Source organism: Eublepharis macularius, chromosome 11 (assembly GCF_028583425.1).
Source record: "Eublepharis macularius isolate TG4126 chromosome 11, MPM_Emac_v1.0, whole genome shotgun sequence".
Lineage (NCBI taxonomy): Eukaryota > Metazoa > Chordata > Lepidosauria > Squamata > Eublepharidae > Eublepharis > Eublepharis macularius.
Window position 1 is genome coordinate 32472254 of NC_072800.1, and position 19612 is coordinate 32491865.

General features: G+C 41.3%; 1 protein-coding gene across 1 annotated transcript in view; it reads left to right on the plus strand.

Moving 5' to 3' along the window:
- Nucleotides 1–19612, plus strand: part of ULK4 (unc-51 like kinase 4) — a 259528-nt gene that overhangs the window by 126554 nt on the left and 113362 nt on the right. The window contains exon 32 of the mRNA XM_054992150.1: nucleotides 18724–18829. Coding sequence (XP_054848125.1) covers nucleotides 18724–18829 — 106 coding nt within the window. The remainder of the gene's footprint in view (nucleotides 1–18723; nucleotides 18830–19612) is intronic.

A 19612-nucleotide genomic window follows, 5' to 3' on the forward strand; every position in this document is an offset into this window, starting at 1 on the left:
TGCAGACAGCTGAATTTTTTGGAGCTTGTGGAGCAAAGGTTGTATGTATCATAATGTGACAGCACACTAATCTAATTTTGATTCCAATTGGCCAGGGTCTAATTAAATTTGATCTTGGGAATCAAATTTTTAAGAGCATATAGCAATCTATTGGAAGCAAGAGAATTTGGGTTGTAGCATCAGTATGGAAAAGGACTGTTTAATCACTTGTCTTCGTGCCCTGAGCCTCATCACAGTCAGGGTTGCCCTTCAGTTAGAATTTACTCTTTAAAAATCTATGGAAGATATTCTTAGATCTCCCAGCATAACAATTAATTTCACTTTTATTCTTCAAAGGTGGTGTCACCTTGCATATCATATTTTCTTGTTGTTTTTGAAAATTGAAGTGCAAAAGTGCACTTTTCAAAATTGGTTTAAGAGTTGAGCTAAATTTGGGTTTGAAATACAGAATTGTGTTCTAAACATGTATACCACAGTTTATTCTGGTACTTCAGTAGTCAAGTCATAGCGTTAGCCCTTCTTCTGTTATATGTATTCTGAATGGCTTTCATTTTTACTTCACTACACTAGTTCTGTGCAGTGAAAAAAAAAGATTATCCATGCTCATAGATTCTGCTACTACTACATGCAAATTCCTTTTAAAAACATATCTTGGTACCATTTTATGACTGTCAGTGTCACTGTGTGTCAGTCTGGCCCTCATGTATATAAGTCCCAGATTGTAAAGTGCTTTAATTAGTTTTAGGAAGGGAAGGATAATGCGAGGGCTGTTGAATTTTATAAATTGAATCTGGTTTTATTATGCTACCTGTTTTTATATTGTGATGTAATCCTCTCTGAGCCTGCTCTGCAGGGAGAGCAGAATATAATAAATAAATAAATAGTTTGTTTTCATGTTACTTTTATTATGCTGTTGCTAATGTAAGATATAACTGTACCCAGATTATTTGCTTTTAAAAATCCAGCATAGCACTATAATGTAGGTTTAATTCTTTGTTAAACTATATTAAATGTTTCTTCTTTGAAGTATACAGGAAAAATATTTTTTTAAACATTAGACCTACATGTAGCTTTTTGTTTGTTTGTTTCTATGGAGAGCCAGAGGTTATTTTGTAAATAGACTGGTTCATTTTTTCTGTATAGCATGAAGTTCCACATTTGTGTGCTTTGTGATAAGACTCAGGCAGGTTGGGATTAAAATTCACCACACGTCCTTGTAGTTAGGATTCACATCTGGATGGCAGTGCAGGAGCATATTGCTGAAAGCAAATAGTCTAGCAATTTTGATCGATAATAATGGAGTCTGAGAAAACACTGGAGGCATGAATAAGATTCCATTAATAACAAAAGAGGGAGAAAGAGATGTCTAGTGCAGTTCATTTAATGTAGAACTCTCCAGAGACTGAAGTGGGGATTATGCCTGCTGCCCTTCATATTCGACACAGGTCCAGAGGACACTGATTGGGTGACTGGCATCTCTATAGCAGGCATGCTCTTACTCATGAATAAGAGTCTAATTATATCTTAATGATCTCTGCTGCAAATAGGAAAACAAAATCTTCAGCTCTGCAAATGATAACCTTGGTATAGCTGCAAGACTGGAGAAATTTAAATTATCCTCTCCTCACTAATGTCAGGGGGATTCATTGTGAAAAATGAGGCTTGTTTATAGTCAAAAATTAAATTGCTGTAAAAGCTTATTTCAATAGACAGTAGAGGAACCATAATAAAATAATTTTGTAAAAATGGAAGTGAGAGCATGCTTAATGGAACATGATTAGCTTTAATTTCCATGCTATCTCAATCATTAAGGTGCATTATCCTTCCTTACACCTAATTTTAGGCTCTTTATTGGAGTCTTGTGGAGTCACTTTTCCAAGAAGCACTGGAACGCATGTTACGTTGGGAAATGAAAATGGCTAATAACACAATATTGATATTACTACTTGGAAATTTGGTTGCCAGCCTTAAGCTGAAAACATATTTATGATCAATCATCTGTATGTATAAACAGCTACTTATAGGGAAATGAATTCCAAGGCATAAAGTAAAGTTAGATGCTGGTATGAAAACTTTTAGAATATTTTGTATCTGTATCATTAGCATTATCAATTGAGACTGACAATCAGCAAGTCCACGTCTTGTCCTGAAGTGGATGTGTGTTACAGCATTTCCAAAGTAATCAAGACACAGATTGATTGCCCCCTCCTAGACAAAAACCAATTACTTTCATTGATTATTTGCTTGTTTTACTGAAGGCTCACAATAGACTGTACAGCTTTAAAAGATTAAAGTTGGGCGTGTAGATAATTATAGGGTCATATGAGTGGTATTGTATTTGCAGGTCCTTGATCTCAGTTGGAAGCTGCAACTAAGTTTGTTGATGTTCTTATGCATCTTCCTTGAATAAATTCATTACCTGTTGCTTCAGTGTATATATTCTGGTTTCAATGTATATTTTCAGAGCAGAGTAAGTGATGCCATCACTTCGCATGATCTGGACACTATACTTCTATTGACACAGCCCAGTGCCCTGCCTGGCTTCATTTGATAGCACTTCCTCAAGAAAAAAAGAATAGGATTAAGAGTTTTCCCTTCAAGGGCACATTGCTATTTTCCGAAAGGACCGATGACCTATTGATCCAAATGAAGAAATATCACTACTCTGCAAAGTCTCTGTGCTAATTGCCCCCTTCCAACCACAACTACCCAGATCTAGATACCAAGGTCCACATGTAGATACCAAGGGCATTACCAGCATCAGCCCATAAGGTATCCCTACCATCAAGCATATGCTCAGAGATCTTACTCTTCAGCTCAGCGTCATACTGTGAAGAGGGTATCCAAGCCAAGGTGAAACTACCCCAGCCCCATTCTCCCAGACCCTCTCCTCAATGGCATTGCTAACTCTCTGTGCCAAGGCTACAGTTCTGTGGGGATGGGCAACAACATCCTTCTATTTATACAATAGGCATAGCAAACAGCACAGGACACACTCAGGAGGATTTCACACTCATCATGAGTGGACAATCAGTACCAAGTATATCCTGCCCATTTTTCAGCAGTGGTGATTCCCTACTGTGGACCTGTTTGCAACACTGTTCAAGACAAAAGCCAGGTATTTTTGTTCTCTGGCAGGCATCAACACTCTTTCTCTAGGGGATGTTTTCCAATTCTGTGGACTCAAGGGCTCTTCTATGCTTTCTGCCCTACACCACTAATAACCAGAGACCTTTGCCGAGCTTGATATTTTCACACTCACTGCATTCTGGTCACTTCTTTCTGGCCATGTCAGGAATGGTTTTCCACACTAAGGATCATGTCCTTAGTTGACTCTCCTTTTATTCAAAAGGAGTTGACTCTCCTTTTATTCATTTTTTCCTGAAAAAGTTGTTTTGCATACCAGCCTTGAATACCTACTCAAGGTGGTATCAAAATTTCACTGCCAGAAAGCAGAAAGAAAGCGATCTAGGTCAGATGATTTATATGGGAAGTAGCAACAAAGCCCGTTGTGGGGAAAAATACAACAGGCTCTAGAAAGGGAAGGGTGGGTATTCCCTCCTCCTCCATTACTGATCCTGGCCAGATGAAGTCAGGGGGGTGGGCATGGCCACCTCCTCTGCACCTGATCCCAGCTGAGTGAAGGGGGAAGGCATTGCCACCTGCTCTGCCCCTAATCCCAGCGGGTGATGGTGGGGGGGCATTGCCACCTGTTCCACTCCTGATACCAGCTGGGTGAAGGTGGAGGGGGGGGAACTGCCCCCTGCTCTGTGCCTGATCCCAGCTGGGTAAAGGGTGGGCGGACATTGCCACCTGCTCTGTGCCTGATCCTAGCTTGAAGACACCGGAATTGATTGTGTTGACTATCACCTGGATGGTGTTCACTATTAACTATTTGACTGTTTTTGAATGAGAGATGGAGGCAATTCACCCCTGAGGAGGTCGTTCGCGGCAAAACAGCGGAACAAGCTGGTGCTGCATGTTGGGTGCGTTGGCTCTGCCATGTGCATCTCTCTTCACATCGGTTCCACCTGCAACAATATCATTGACTGATTGTATTCATCTGGACTTACTCTCATTAGTTGACTCACCATTGGACTCTCTGTACTTACTCAACGTATGAGGTTCCTGTTATGGAACTATATTGACTATTTGATTTACTGTTGGTTTCTCTGCACTTACCTGTTGAATGAGTTTCCAGATATAGCATTTCTGAATTATCTGTTTTGCCATTGACTGCTTTTGACTGTTTGTCTGTTTATCATTGTGATTGAGTTATTACATCTTATACTATTTCATTCATAGTTTGAATTCTGTACTCATTATTTTACATTGCGCCCTACTCTTGTGTTTTCACCCTCCTTAATACTGTTTGAGTGGGTTCCTCCCTTGCAGTGTGCCCCTCCTGATCCCAGCTGGATAAAGATGGAGAGTGGGCATTGCCACCTTCTCCCATCCTGATCCCAGCTGGGTGAAGGGCAGGCGGGCATTGCCACCTACTCTGCTTCTGATCCCAGCTGAATGAAGATGGGGGATGGGCATTGCCACCTGCTCCACTCCTGATCCCAACTGGGTGAAGGCAGGAGTGGGCATTGCCACCTGCTCTGCTCCTGATCCCAGATGGGTGAAGGCGGGAGGCGGGCATTGCCACCTGCTCCGCACCTGAGCTTCCTGCCGTGGCGTGCTCTCTGGTGGTCTGGCTGCCTCCTCTGGGCTTCCCTCCACAGCAGCGTCCTCTGGCGGTGTATTGAATATGCTTAGTCTTTTATATAGTAGGATGCCTGGAGTTACTTTGTAACTGCTTTAGTCTTGCCCAGGCTTAAATACCTGTAACAGAAAGGGAAGCAGAAACATGGCCCTTAACCTTATGCAGTTGTCCCACATGTTCCCAAGACTCCTCTATCCTGCAAAGCAAAAAGCATACAAAAAAACTCAGTGAAGAGAACCGTGGAACAATGTGATCTAACAATAAACATAAATTATCAAATGGTTATCCTGTTGTATGAATAGTTTCTAAAATGCTGGGTTTTGTATTGGAATGCAAGCAGTTAAATCTGTTGTTTGCACCTGATTCAAAAATGGTAAATAATTTTTAATGAAATCTAGCATGTATAGATACTGATTAGATAAACAAATCTCTGTACAGTATCCTAGAGGAGTAACCAGATTTTTTAAAAATAGAGATAGGTAGAATAAGCTCATCTTGCACATGGAGCTATGAATTTAAGGGACAAAGTACATGTTGTGGTTTTAGCATGTAGCCTTGACTCAGACAGTCAGACATCAGATTGTTTCTCAAGCATATGGCTCCCAGTTCAGATTATGACTCCGGCATGGAGAGAGAATGGGCTTCAGCTCCCTGCACCCCTGCATAATTTTCCCAATCAAACCAGCTCTTGGAGTGTGCTCTTCGTTCCATTGGGTTTAATGTGTGCTGATGGGCTACACATGTAAACCTCCACTGGACCAAATTGCACCACCACCACCCCATATCCATTTCAGGTCTGGAAAATGGTGTGGAGGAGAAGGCTGAAGACCCTTAATTTAAAAAGTTGTCTTTCCAATGCAAGTTGTTTTCGTCCATGGTTACTGACTAAGTAACCAGAGCAAACCTAAGCTGGTCTACTTAGAATCCTACTCAGGTCTATTAAATGGGACTTACTTCAAGGAAAGTGTTCTTAGGAATGCAATGTGTGTGATATGCAAACATATATAACATATATTTCTTTAACACGCTTCTTTGAGAGAGGGAAGTTTGTAGCAGAAAACTAAGGTAGTTGCCTAAGTTTTGCTATTCCTCTGCTTTCATTTGCTATCATCTCATGCAGGGTTTCAAATTCACGTTTGATGCAGGGAGAAAGGCCAAAACTCCTCTTAAAACCGCTTTTCTTTTCTTCAGAAATGGTGTCAGTGCCCTGTTTTACACATATATTTAGCACCTTACTCTACCATAAATGCTGCCTAAATCATTGGTGATATCATGGGAGAATTATGTAGCAGCTACCAGTTTGTTTCATCTAATTGATCATTTTCTGCGGTTATTAAACAAAAAAAAGTTAATGAGCCTTCCTTTCATAGTAGTTTGGCAGCCTAGTTGCCATGCCAGTCCCAAACTATGTTATTAGTTCTGACGAGTAGCATGAGGGAAGGAAGTCTGAAGAATCACTTCTTTTTTGAGTGCCTGCTGTATGGAAGCACTTCAGAACTGTTGCTGAAATCTGCCTCTTCTTGAGTTCTAATCACTTGCTGCCTATGTATAGCAATATTTTGACAGACCTGTGCTACATTTTGCCTAACTTGCTTATGGGATGGTAAAAAGCATATGCTGGGGATCTCTTTCAGGCTGTTAGACCCATCATGTAGAAACTACATGAGCCCTGTTCACAATCCCTGAGCACTTGATTTTTCTTTGTATGTATGTTGAGTAATTCTCTGGTGGTCCTAAGGGAGTAGGGGCAGTCCAGACTAATGGGAAGCGACTCTTTCCATCCAATGCAGGCTCAGTCAAATCGATCGATCCCGGTTGGGGAGGGGCTTCCGTATCTCACATTTTTTCCTGGCCCTGACTTGGTGCAGGACATTGACTCAAATGCTCCGTGGAGCACAGGATCCCAGATAAAGAAAGAACAGACTCTCAGGCTCGCTGGGGCAGGGAGACTGCTAGCCCCCCCCCCTCTTGTTTGGGCTCTTCTGCCTTGGAACGGAACGGGAGTGAGCTGCGGGGCTGACGGCACTAGGTGTGCCTAGTTTCCATGGTCTTCACGAGGCCTCCCATGCTGGATTCCAGCCTTCGGGCTAAGAATCCTCCCCCTCAGCTGTGCCTTTGCTACGTGGGGGAAGTGGTAGAGCGCCTAATTGCTGGCAGGAGTAACGTTGGGCTGCAAAGTGTCCTGTTCCAGCTCCTGCGCAGCTTCCTGGGCAACTCTCCTTCTTAACAAAGGGAAGAAGCCCGCTGACAAGAAGAGTGGTAAGGAGCCCTGACAGGCTGACTTTTACTTTTTATCTTTCGACCTCCCCTTGTCTAGCTGCCCTTGTTAGAGCCCCTATTTCTTCGTTACTCAGATGTTTATTTTGGCGGGAAATCACTAATGGCGGCCAAAGCAGGCTTGTCTTCAGCCACGAGTGGAGGGGGCGCTCTTTGCGATTTAGAGCTCCCTAATTCTCCAAACTCACTTTCTCCACACCAGTCCCCAAGGGATGTAGAGGAAAATACTGGAATGGATCCCTCATTCCAGGAGGTCAAAGCTCACCTATTATCTTGGCTTGGCACAGAAATGAGGAAAGAGTTTAAAGAGGTATTAAAGGAGCATGGTTTCCTTAAAGGGGATTCTGCTCCATCACAGAGGCCTAGCAGGCATAAAAAGACAGAACTCTCAAAATCAGACAAGCGTCGAGGATCTCCTCCCTCCCCGTCAAGGTCAAAAAAGAGACGGGAGGAGGAACCAACTCACCCTAGGGAGCTTAGCTATTTGAATGATGAACATTCCAACTCAGATACGTCAGACATGTTCTCAGTTAATGAGGAGGGGGAGCTGTCAGAGGAGGAAGAAGATACAATGTCCTGAGCACAAGTATGATTTTTTCCTCAGGAGGTATTTGCGAGACTGCTTCCTAAGGTCCCGAGGGTACTGGATATATCTCCTACATCCTCTGACAAGAAAGAGACAGATTCTGCTTTCCCACAAGGGTCAGAAAGGGCTCTACCCAAGAAGGGCGATAGTCAAACTGCCGTCCCATTGCCTCCTGTGTTCTATGACATCATGAAGGCAGAATGGGAGACACCAGCAAGGTCAAAGTCCAGCCAGCCTGTTGTGTCCAAATTTTATTCCTTTACATCCGACGTGGCTAAAGAGATCAAATTGCCAGTCGTAGATGACCCGGTCTCTAGCCTGGCAACCACCTCAGTCCTTCCCATGGGGGCGGATGGTCTCCCAAAAGACCCGTTTGACAGGAGAATCGAGCAAGCACTGCGTAGAAACTTTGAAGCCTTAGCTACATCTCTTAGAGCTTCGGTGACCAGCTTCTTATTTGCAAGAGCTGCCTTCTCCTGGGCATTGGATTTGGCCACAGCTGAAAGTGTTGTCCTGAAAGAAATTAAAGATGAGGTCAAGATAGCTCTAGCTACAGCCTTTGCTGCAGATGCTTCTATGGATGCCTTCCAATTCTCCAGTGGAAGACAAGGAGAAGAAAAAAGTGCTACCCTCAAAAAAGAAGGATGTACAGCATAGAAGGAGATTCCATTCCTTTCGTGACCTCAAGAGAATTCCTCAATTTGGGAATTCCAGATCCTTTAAAGGACGATGACAGTCCAGGTCCAGATCGGATAGTAAAGCTGCACCTTTCTCCAGATTTGGTCAGTACAACAAGACACAAAAGAAGGAGGCATCCACATGACTACGAACCCCCAAAGGGATCATCAAGATAGGGGGCAGGCTACAGGAGTTTGCAGACATCTGGCATCAAACAATTTCAGACAAATGGGTTCTAGACATGGTGACAACAGGATACTCTCTGAAGTTCAAATCAATACCACCAAGACGTGTTTTTTGCCTGCCAAGAAGCTCATCAACACAAAAACACCAGTTGCTGGTGCAGGCAATTCAACACTTAATGCAAATCAAAGCAATAGAACTGGTTCCAGCAGATCAGAGGAACCATGGAGTTTATTCTACTTTTTTATAGTTCCAAAGAAGAATGGGGACATCCGAACTATTCTAGATCTACAGTGGTTGAACAAATACATCAAGACCCGCAAGTTCAGGATGGAACCCCTGTGAAGCATCGTGGCGGCTATTCAAAAGGGAGACTTCTTAGCCTCTATCGATCTTTCTGAGGCTTATCTCCACATTCTGATAAAGGAATCTCACCGAAGGTTTCTCCATTTCGCCTACAACAGGAAACACTTCCAGTATCGAGCTCTCCCCTTCGATCTCAAGTCCTCTCCCAGAGTATTCACCAAAGTGCTAGTAAGTTTGATGGCTCTACTCAGGGTGCAAGGGATATCACTCTTTCTTTACCTTGACAATATCCTAATCAAGGCACCCTCCATACAGATGGGGACAGAGGCAATACTCAGGACATTAGAGTGCCTAGAGAAACATGGCTTTGTGATCAACACGAAGAAAAGCTCTCTAACCCCAGTGCAGAGGATAGTCCATCTGGGAGTACTGCTGGACACTGAAAAGGACAAGATGTTCTTGACCCAAGATAGGCAAGAGAAACTTCAGCCTCTGATCTCTCAGATCCAAAAAAGCCCATATCGGGAAATTTTATCTCTGGCCCAGCTGATAGGCATGTTGGTTTCCTGCCAGGATGTCCTACAATGGGCAAGATTCCACACGCGACCGCTTCAATGGTTTCTACTCCCTTATCAGAGAGCCATTGCTCACAAGAAGCGCTTCATGGTAAAAGTCCCAAGAGGTATTATCCTGGAGTTACAGTGGTGGATGGACCCAGACAGGTTCCAGTTAGGAGTTCCCCTCAGAGATCCAAAGAGGGTGGTGATGATGACGGATGCAAGTCGATGGGGCTGGGGAGCTCACGCCCAAAACACAGCAGCCCCGGGGCACCTGGTCAGAGACCAAGAGAACAGAAAGCATGAATCTGCTAGAACTGAGAGCAGTCAGGTATGGGCTGCTACAGTTCAGGAGTCAACTCTCGGGAGCCCATGTGCTAGTACGGACAGACAACATGACGGCAAAGGCATACCTGAACAGACAAGAAGGTACAAGGTTCAAGACATTACAGAAGGAAGCCAGTCTCTTAATTAGATGGGCAGAGAGCAACATTCAGTTGCTGAAAACGATCCATGTGACTGGAATGGAAAATGCTCTGGCAGACCATTTAAGCAGAGGAAAAATAGATCAAAGTGAATGGATGTTGAACAGGGAAGCTTTCCAAACGATATGCTTAAAATTCGGCATGCCGGGCATAGACCTGTTTGCCGATGTGCAAAACTGTCAGGTCCCACAGTTCATATCCAGAGGAAAGGACGCACAGGCGTGGAGCACAGATGCATTAAACTGTGACTGGCCAAGGAATCTTCTGTATGCTTTTCCTCCGATTCAGTTAATCCACAAAATGATACAGAAGATCATAGAACAAAGGGCGGAGGTGATTCTAATTGCACCACACTGGCCCAGAAGAACTTGGTTCCAGGACATACTGAGGCTGTCAACCATGGAACCTTGGACCGTTCTGATCAGACAGGACCTGCTGACACAAGGGGCCCTTCTCCATCCACGCCCAGAGATGTTTCATCTCACGGCCTGGAAATCGAACACCAACAACTTAGTCAACTAGGCTACTCAGAACAAGTGATACCTACTATGTTAGCATCAAGAAAGAGATCCACAAATAGCAGTTATAATAATACATGGCAAGTTTGCCACAACTGGTGTTCAAGCAGACAGAAGGACCCACTACTAGTATCCATTAATGAAATCTTGCCTTTTCTTCAAGAGGGTTTAAACCAGGGCCTCAGCACAAGTACCCTAAAACGACAAATGGCAGCCATCTCAGTCATAGCAGGTGGTAAGAAAGCAAAATCTCTCACACAACACCCATGCATCAAAAGATTTCTAAGACATACGGCTCTAATCAACCTACCTCAGATCCATAGATTCCCAACATGGAATCTTAACATACTGTTAAAGGAGCCATTTGAACCCATGGCGGTATGCCCTCTAAAGGAATTGACATACAAGACACTTTTCTTAGTGGGGATAACTTCCACTAGAAGGGTCTCTGAGCTAAATGCAATATCAGTGGATAAGGAGCTCTGCATTTTTCATAACAATAGAGTTATCTTAAGGCCAGACCCAACCTTTATCCCCCAAATTAATTCACCTTTCCATAGGGGCGAGGACATAAACTTGCCATCCTTTTGCGCTAACCCAAAACACAAAAGAGAAAGAAAGTGGCATTATTTGGATGTTCTCAGCTTCTACGTAGACAGGACAAAGCCTTTCCACAAATGTGAATCCATGTTCATTTCCTTTAGGCGGTCAGCCATGGGTAAGAGAGTATCTAGTTCCACTTTAAGTAGATGGATTAGAGAACGTATCATTCTGATGTACAAGGCTAGAAGATTGGAACCCCCCAGAAGGGATCACTCCCCACTCTCTTAGCGGAGTAGCCACTTCGGTTGCATATAGATCATGTCCCTCCTTAGATGTGATCTGCAAGGCAGCCATGTGGAGGTCAGTTCATTCTTTCACTACACACTATAGGATAGATAAGATTGCCTCGGCTCAAGCCGCATTTGGGAGGAAAGTACTTCAGCACACACTCTGAATCTGACCAGTTATGTAACACTCCCTGGGACACACTGCTTTTCTACGTCCCATTAGTCTGGACTGCCCCCACTCCCTTAGGACCACCGGAGAATGGAAGATTTAAATATCACTTACTGTGATGCTTCCTTTCTTGGTGGTCCGGGAGTGGGGGCAGTCCTACCCACCCGAACAGAGAGGAGGGCATGCTGAAGTACGACTGCATTAAAACTAAGTTAGAAACGAGTACAGCAAATAGACAGGAAAATGTTGTACATAGTTCCTCCTTGCCAAAGAGAAAGGAGATTAATATCGGTTTCTATGTGTGTTCTATGTGTTAAATATAGCAAGTAGGACTGTTCTCAGAAAGGTGGAGGGGATTATCAACCAAGCACGACAGCTCAAATGGAATCAAGGCTTGTGGAAGAACTGGTGAGACATGGAAGCCCCTCCCCATCCGGGATCGATTGATTTGACTGACCCTGCGCTGGATGGAAGGAGTAGCTTCCCATTAGTTTGGACTGCCGTAAGGGATATTTAAATCTTTCATTCTCATGTTACAATCAACGTATATAAAGCTGTACATGTGATTTAAATGTCACACTATTCAGGTACTGGTATCCAGATTCATTTGTAAAAGATGTATTGGTTCTTTTTTACAAACTGATGTACACATTTAGGATGTGTGTGTTCATTGTAACGTGAACAAGGCTATGGATAGCTCCTTAAAAGATATTGTAGTCTCCTTAAAAGATATTAAAATGAGCAACTAAAAAACAGGATAAATGTTAAATGCCTGGGCAACAAGAATGTTTTGACCTGGCATCAGAATAACAGTAAATCAGGTACAAGGCAAAACTCTTGGGTGAGGGCATTTCAAAGACAGGATGCCACCATGAAAAAAGTCCTGTTTCTAGCAGTCACTTGCCTGATCCCTGTGAGTGAGGGCACGGAGAATAGGGCTTGAGACAAAGATATTAACTGGCAAGCAGGACAGTACTGGAGGAGGCAGTCCTTCAGTTACTCTTGTCCCAAACCGCTTTAAGCACTAGGACTTTGAATTGTGACTGGAAATAGATAAGCGGGTGATATGACCCGTATATCTAACCTCTGAGGGAAACCTGCCTGTTTTAGGCTAAATAAATTTAACTATATTTTGGTATTTTTGTAAGCTGCTTTGAGCCCCCTAGAGCAGAAAAGCCAAATAACATACCTAAATAAATACATACATAATTGAGACTTTGGAGCATTTTCAGATGCTGTCCTATGTGGAGCATATTGTAGTAATCTAACCTGAATCACTGGCCAAATGATGTATTGCAAGGAATAGGTGTCGCTTTTGTATCCGCCAAAGCTGTTCAGAGGTTTTATGTGCCATGGAGGAGAGTTGGACACCAGATTGTAGGCCAGTATGTGACAGTAGCCCCCTCCCCCAACCACACACCTCCTGTTTCAGGGGGAGTTCTGCTATAACCATTCTATCAAATGATTCCCTTAGTTTGCAGCTAGCAACTCTACTAGCATCCAGTGAAGCAAGTAATAAGCTGTGAAAGCTCATGCTCTGTAAATTTCAAAATTAGTCTAAAAAGTGTGGCAGAATTGCCTTAATGTTTATTGTAAGTTGAGGTAGTTTATGACACAACCAATTAGTGTATAAAACTATAAGTTTATAACAGTATAGTAAATTAATGCTAAAGACAGCCCATCACCTCAAAGTTCCTTAACACTGGAGGTCTAACTGTACATTGTCTTATATTTCAAGAGTTTTTCTCTTCTTCTGTTTCAGGCTAAGAAAAAAAATATAGCTGCAGATAATTGCATTATAATTTAAGAACAAAGAGTAGCAGTCTGTTTTTTTCCTGCAGAAGGAAGGAGGAAATTAGAATGTTGCTGTTAAACCTCCAGCTTTCCCTTTTTTGTTTACTTTTCAGATCATAGTTTTGTTACGAATTTAAAGGCATGATCGGTTTTAGTTGGTCAATGATCTGTGTATGGCTCAATTTAACCTTCTTCCTTGCTCAGCAATTGATGCATACCAACCATTGCACAAGCCAGGAAGTACATGCATGTTTCCTTTCCCCCCAGTGGCCTATCTTGGAAACTGCCTCATGTAAAAAAAAAAAATCAAGTCCAATCTGCAATCATGGATAGCATATAATGAGAGAGATTCCTTGGCAAAGGCATTATACTAACAATATAATAATATAGTGTTAGATACACTGTTGGTACTATTTGTAGACAGGACCTTATTGGCCAATTCAGTGAAAGAAGTATTTCAGAAAATATGATAGTCTTTCTCCTTTAAATGCTATATTTAGTTATTAAGTGCAGTTCTAAAAAGTATATGTAACATTGAATTGCCACCAAAAAAAAGCATCCCCATATTGTCTTCTTTTCTTGGTCCCTGTAAGGTGTAGAATCACTTATCCCATTTTATGTTATGATACTGCCATGTGTATTCCCCCCCCCCCACTCCTGCACTGCTAGAGGGCGGAGGAAAACACCACAATGAATTTTGTTGCCATATTGCTGAGTAGAGGAGAAGCAATTGAGGGAATGACATTTTCAACAGGAGCTCTGAGTCACATACAACAGATTGACAGCTGGCATGATGAGTGGTTAGAGTATTGAACTAGAGCCTGGGGGGGGTGCATTTATATCCCCACTCTGTCAAGAAGCTCACTGGGTGATTTTGCTTGGTTGCTAACTCTTAGCCTAAGCTACCCCATAGTATTTTGTGGTGATAAAAGGGGAAGGATCCATGTACACTGCTCTGACCCCTCGGAAGTCAGGTACGATACAAATAATAAATAGTCATTATAAAACAGTTAACATAACAGAAATTTGCTAATGATACTAGTTTAAATTAAGTTATATTTATTTAATGATATACAATGAATAATTTATACAGTAGCTGTGATGTTGGCTGCTAGACATTGAATAGAAGTAGTAGTATACTCAATCCAACAAAGCTTTGCTTCTGTCAAGAATTCCGGCAGACAGCCAATATGTGTAACATTGACACTTGCTTTATTACATCTATTTTATCATTCATGTGAAAACTTTTTAATAAGTATGATACGACTACGATTTGTGATGCATCTCTCCTAAATCATTGTATTTATAGAGAACAGTATGAACTGATTTTACATTAATTATCTTGTTTGCCAACAAAGGTCATGTAGAAGTTCAGAGAGAAAGATGGCCCAAGTAATTGAAATTTAACCACTGTAATTTCATTAAGTGGAATAAAATTACAGCGTGAAATGCCATGGCATGTGATTATTTGGTTATATACCACATATCTGAAATTAACCCATGCAATCTCTTGAAGTAATAGAGAACTCGCATGTTTATTTTCTCAGGTCTTTTCTACACGGGGCTTTATCCTCAATTCTGGCCCCATGTGGCACCAATTTCTTTCCAGAATTCTGCGCACACGGTCAAAATACCCTGATTCAGTCTCCAAACTGCTTCCCAGACTTTTTTGTATTCTGCATGGACAAAGGCTGTATGTGCTACAGAATCAATCTTTCCTCACTGCACACATAACCCATTCTTTTTTTCCAGCTAAGTCAAAACAAGGGGGGTTTTTAGCTTGAAGTCTGACTCTGGCCCACTCCTTTATCCCTCCGTGTTCTGATTGGTTGAACAGCAACCAAACCAGTTTTTAAAATGTTTTTATTAAAAAAAAATGTTGTTTTTAAAAAACAAAACAAAAATCTTTGCAACTGATGGGTGTGTGTGTGTGGAAATGCCGCAATACAACTAACAGAAAAACTCTGCAGAGAGCCCTGAATCCCTAATATATTAAAGTTTCTCTACAGACTGTCTCAGCCAATCAACACCCAGATATGTTGTCATTGTTTATTATGTGTTGTGTGTGCATGCTAACCTGGGCAGTAAGAAGTAAATTGTCTTCTGACCAACACAAGATATGTAGGATAATATCTTGCAGAGTAGTTTGCGTTTCCTGTACTTTTTAGTTCATTCTTTTTTGCCTTTATAATTTTTTTTAAATGTTGCAACCTTGGTGCTTTAAAAAAAAACCCTTGCAAGTTTTCTCAGCTGACCAGCTGACAAAACTGTGGTGTCCTCAGCCGATCAACTAACAAAACTGAAAGCCGCAGCAGAAACTGGGCATTTTTCTGGTGTAGACAGAATAAACAGACACCAATTCAGTTTAGATCCCTCAAGTGCAAAATTACAGAGGCTCAAAGGGGAGCCGATCTTTGTGGATTGAATCACCAGAAAACCTGGTGTAAGCATGCATGTGGAAAACACCTCAGAAAGTTCAATTACTTCGATGTCACTGGTTTAAAATCTTACAGCACTGAACATGGTTCTGATATGCTAAAAAGTATTACATTACAAGGTTTGTAGACATTTATTTATTTATACCTCTGTCTATCAGATTTGACCTGAGGTGGTCAGTCTGATAGGTTAATCTGATAGACAGGTTATCCCAGTATCCTCATATCTCAGAAGCAAAGTAGGGTTGATCCTGGTTAGTACTTGGAAGGGAGACCATGAAGGACAGCCAGAGCCTCTATGCAGAGGCAGGCAATGTCAAACCACATGTGTTAGTGTCTTGTCTTGAAAACCATAAATTGGCTATGACTTGAAGGCACTTTACACACACACCTTCCAGACTAGTATAAATTCCCAGGCATACTTTCCCCCTATAATCCTATATCTCTTAAAATATAAATTAAAACTCTGTAACATTAAAAAGTACAGTAGTTCTTGTGAGTTCTTTTCTGAAATCCAGTCCTTTTTTTCTTTCCTCGTTATGCCCTTGGTATTTCATAGCTGGCCTGTTTAAGCACTGAAGCAATTAGTTTTGAGAAGGCTGATTCTTCAGGGTCCAGTGCTTTCTTGCCTTTCATTTGCTGAAGCTGTACATTTTAATGAAGTTGTTTCATCTGTGTTGCCAAACACTAGAATTTTGCTGCTTCAGTTCTAATTATCTCTGCTGGCAAATGCTATGTTTTATTAAAGCTGTCAAGAGCACTGTTCATTAAATGTCCACAGTCTGTGGTGTCGTACACACAAATTAGATCAGCTTTTCTCATTGACGGATTGTGTAGAACTTAAATACTTTCTACACAGACCTTAGAAATACAATTTAACAACCCCCAATAACTTTATATGCATAGATGAAGCATACTGGTGACTTCAAGAGTCTAAAAGCTACTTCAGTCTATCAGGAATTAATATGACAGTCCTTTCACCAGACTACCACCTCAAATTTCATACGAGAGTCCAGTTGCCAATGGATTAATGTGTACTGTTTGCAAAGGTTTCAGCACTCTAGGTCTGGCTGGACAGATCCTGAATGTGTCTTGATGTGATTAAAATAGGCTTCTCTCCATTGTATGTTCCAGAGACAAATGTGATTAGAATAGGCTTCTCTGCCTTGTATGTTCACCACAAATAAGAAGGCGCTGTTGGAGCAATTAAGAGCTACCACCGTGCAACATCCATCTTAAGACTAGGTTGTTAATGTAGTCTTAATATTCGCAACTGCATCTATTATTATTATTAGACAGCTTGTATAAGATGATTGATTTCTGCTAAAAGAAATATGGTTGTACTGAATGCTGCTAGCCTTGTGAAAGAATTTTAATGCTGAAAAGATTTTTCCCATTATACCAATACATTAAAAGTTAAATTTCATTATCAGATTTCTTTATTGACTAAATGATGCATTGGACAGAGTGACAGATTTATTATACTGAATTGCAAGTATTTGATGCAGTCTCATCTGTCATTTTTATCTTGGTAATCTTTCTGTTAGTTTTTGTAGTTGTTTTTAACAAAGGACATGGTTTCCTGTAATGGTTAGTTTTTAGGTAAAGGTAAAGGTGCAAGCACCAAGTCATTACTGACCCATGGGGGCATGTTGCATCATGATGTTTTCTTGGCAGACTTTTTACGGGGTGGTTTGCCATTGCCTTCCCCAGTCATCTACACTATACCCCCAGGAAACTGGGTATTCATTTTACTGACCTCGGAAAGATGGAAGGCTGAGTCAACCTTGAGCTGGCTATTTGAACCTGGCGTCCGCCAGGATCGAACTCAGGTCGTGAGCAGAGTTTGGGCTGCAGTACTGCAGCATACCACTCTGTGCCACAGGGCTCTTTTTAGTAATGTATTTTCTTTTAGTAATATATTTCCTTTTGCCTTATGTTTATTAACCAGTTTAAGTTCAAAAAATGTTTTAAGAATTTTATTTGGAGTCAATGGTATTCAGCAGCCATGAAATGTTCTGATATATGTCCCTATTTCCTATCAGAAAGATATGGTAATTGGAACTTGCAACTGTTGGACACACATCTCCATACTTAACTGTACCTTCTGATTTTACTCTGTAGCTTAAGGCATTGCATGCACATTGCTATTTTTATTTGTTATTTTGTTTTGTGTGTGATGTTATTTCCTCAACGGACCCTAATAAGGTCCCACAGACTGTCCTCTTGTTGGAAGTTTCACTATGGAGACATGGTCTAATGGGCTTTATTCATGGGGCAGCCAAAGAATGGATCTTCCTGCACTTATTACTTCAGGCAAATTAGCAGTAATACTGGAGTATTTTGATATATGTATGCTTGAGAATTATACTATGCTATTGATCAGAAATAAACCCAGAGACAGGGATGAGGGTTCGTCTTTAGTGAAGAACTTTGAAATTCTCTTAGCCATAAGAAAGGCATTCTAATATCCCTGTGTAAATGCTACTTTGTACTGTAGGCATTAAGCTTCGTATTATATGACAAAAGATGTAATTTTTAAAAGTCAGCAAAATCAGTCCCAGTGATCCCAGTTCTTCTCATACAGTACCACTACATAACCAATTTCACCTCTGCTTTTGTGCTAGGTAAAGGTGCAAGGGTAAGCTGAAATAGATTTCTTACTGAGTTACTTATTAAGGATTTATTGTGACACGAATTTTTTGTGAACTTGAACCCACTTTATCAATTGTAAAAGTGTATCATATATTGGTAGATCTGTATGCATGTGTCTAAATATAAAATTAAATACACATGGCTATAGAGAGAAATACTGAGTAGATGAGGAGGGCATGTTTGGCAGGAACAGCTTGGCTGAAAAGAGGTGTGATGAAAGCTTCCCTGCTTGCTTTACACAATCATGAAGACTTATATAGATACTAAAGCCCATCCCAATTGCTGCACTTAGAATGTTAAATGGTAGCTGGAATATTGAATGAGCAGTTCTTCCTCCTATCTAAAGAGTTGCAACAATGCCTGATGAAACAAAGTGATCATCCATTTTTGTTGATCTGTAGACAAAGTTAGATTTATAACAAATGTCATACTCCTCCTTTCTTCCCAGTGGAAACCCAATGTGGCTTTCATTTGTAGGTAGAAGACATTCCTTTCTGTCAGTTTGGAAGGAAAATTCTTATGCAGATGTATGTTTGTTACAGGATCATCATGGGACACTGCTGGGAAATACAGTACAAAGTGCAGTTACAATCTTAAACTGTCTGGTTTCTCATAAAAGTACAAACATGATATTACTTTATGATCAAGGTAAGTACTTCTAACAACTGGTATTTACTCTAAATACTTGACATCATGCTTCTTCAGATATGAATACTGATATACATATATAATGCAGATTTTCATTGCTTAAGATCATGCTGCATTAGTTCGTATTTGGTTTTGTTCAGGGTACTACTATAAAGCTTAGCTATTTAATCAAGCATTATTTTTTGTAATTAGCTACCAAAAGTGGTTTTTGTTAAATATGTGGCCACAAGCTATTTTCTATTCATTGTCCCTGTTCATTGTTACCAAAAGTCCAGTGTTTCCCTACATTGTCCCCCTGTTTCAGATAGAGATCGGTACAAACCAAAATACAAACCAAAGTTCATGACGAACTGGGCCAGTTCGTAGTTCACGAACCAGTAGTTCGTCAGGGCCCATTTCCGACGAACTGCCACAAACTTTAGGCTGGTTTATTTGGTTCATTTTTGGGTTTGTCACTGCAGACAGCCTGGCGCTGATCAATCAGTTTCCTAGGCAACAGGGGATGTACTTCCTGCAGACCTTCTGTTGGCCCGGAAGTGACTATTTGCTGATCTGGATGTGACATTTTCACGAACCAAATGAACTGGTTCATGAACCGGGGCAGGTTCATGAAAGTTTGTGGTTCGTGGTTCATGAAATGCATGGTTCTTTTTTTTCCAGTTTGTGCCCATCTCTAGTTTCAGATGTGTTTGACTCATTTATTTATTTCTATATCTCACCTTATCTATAGTCACCTGTGTGCTGATTCTTGAACTCCTGGAGGTGTTTAAAACCATTACAGGT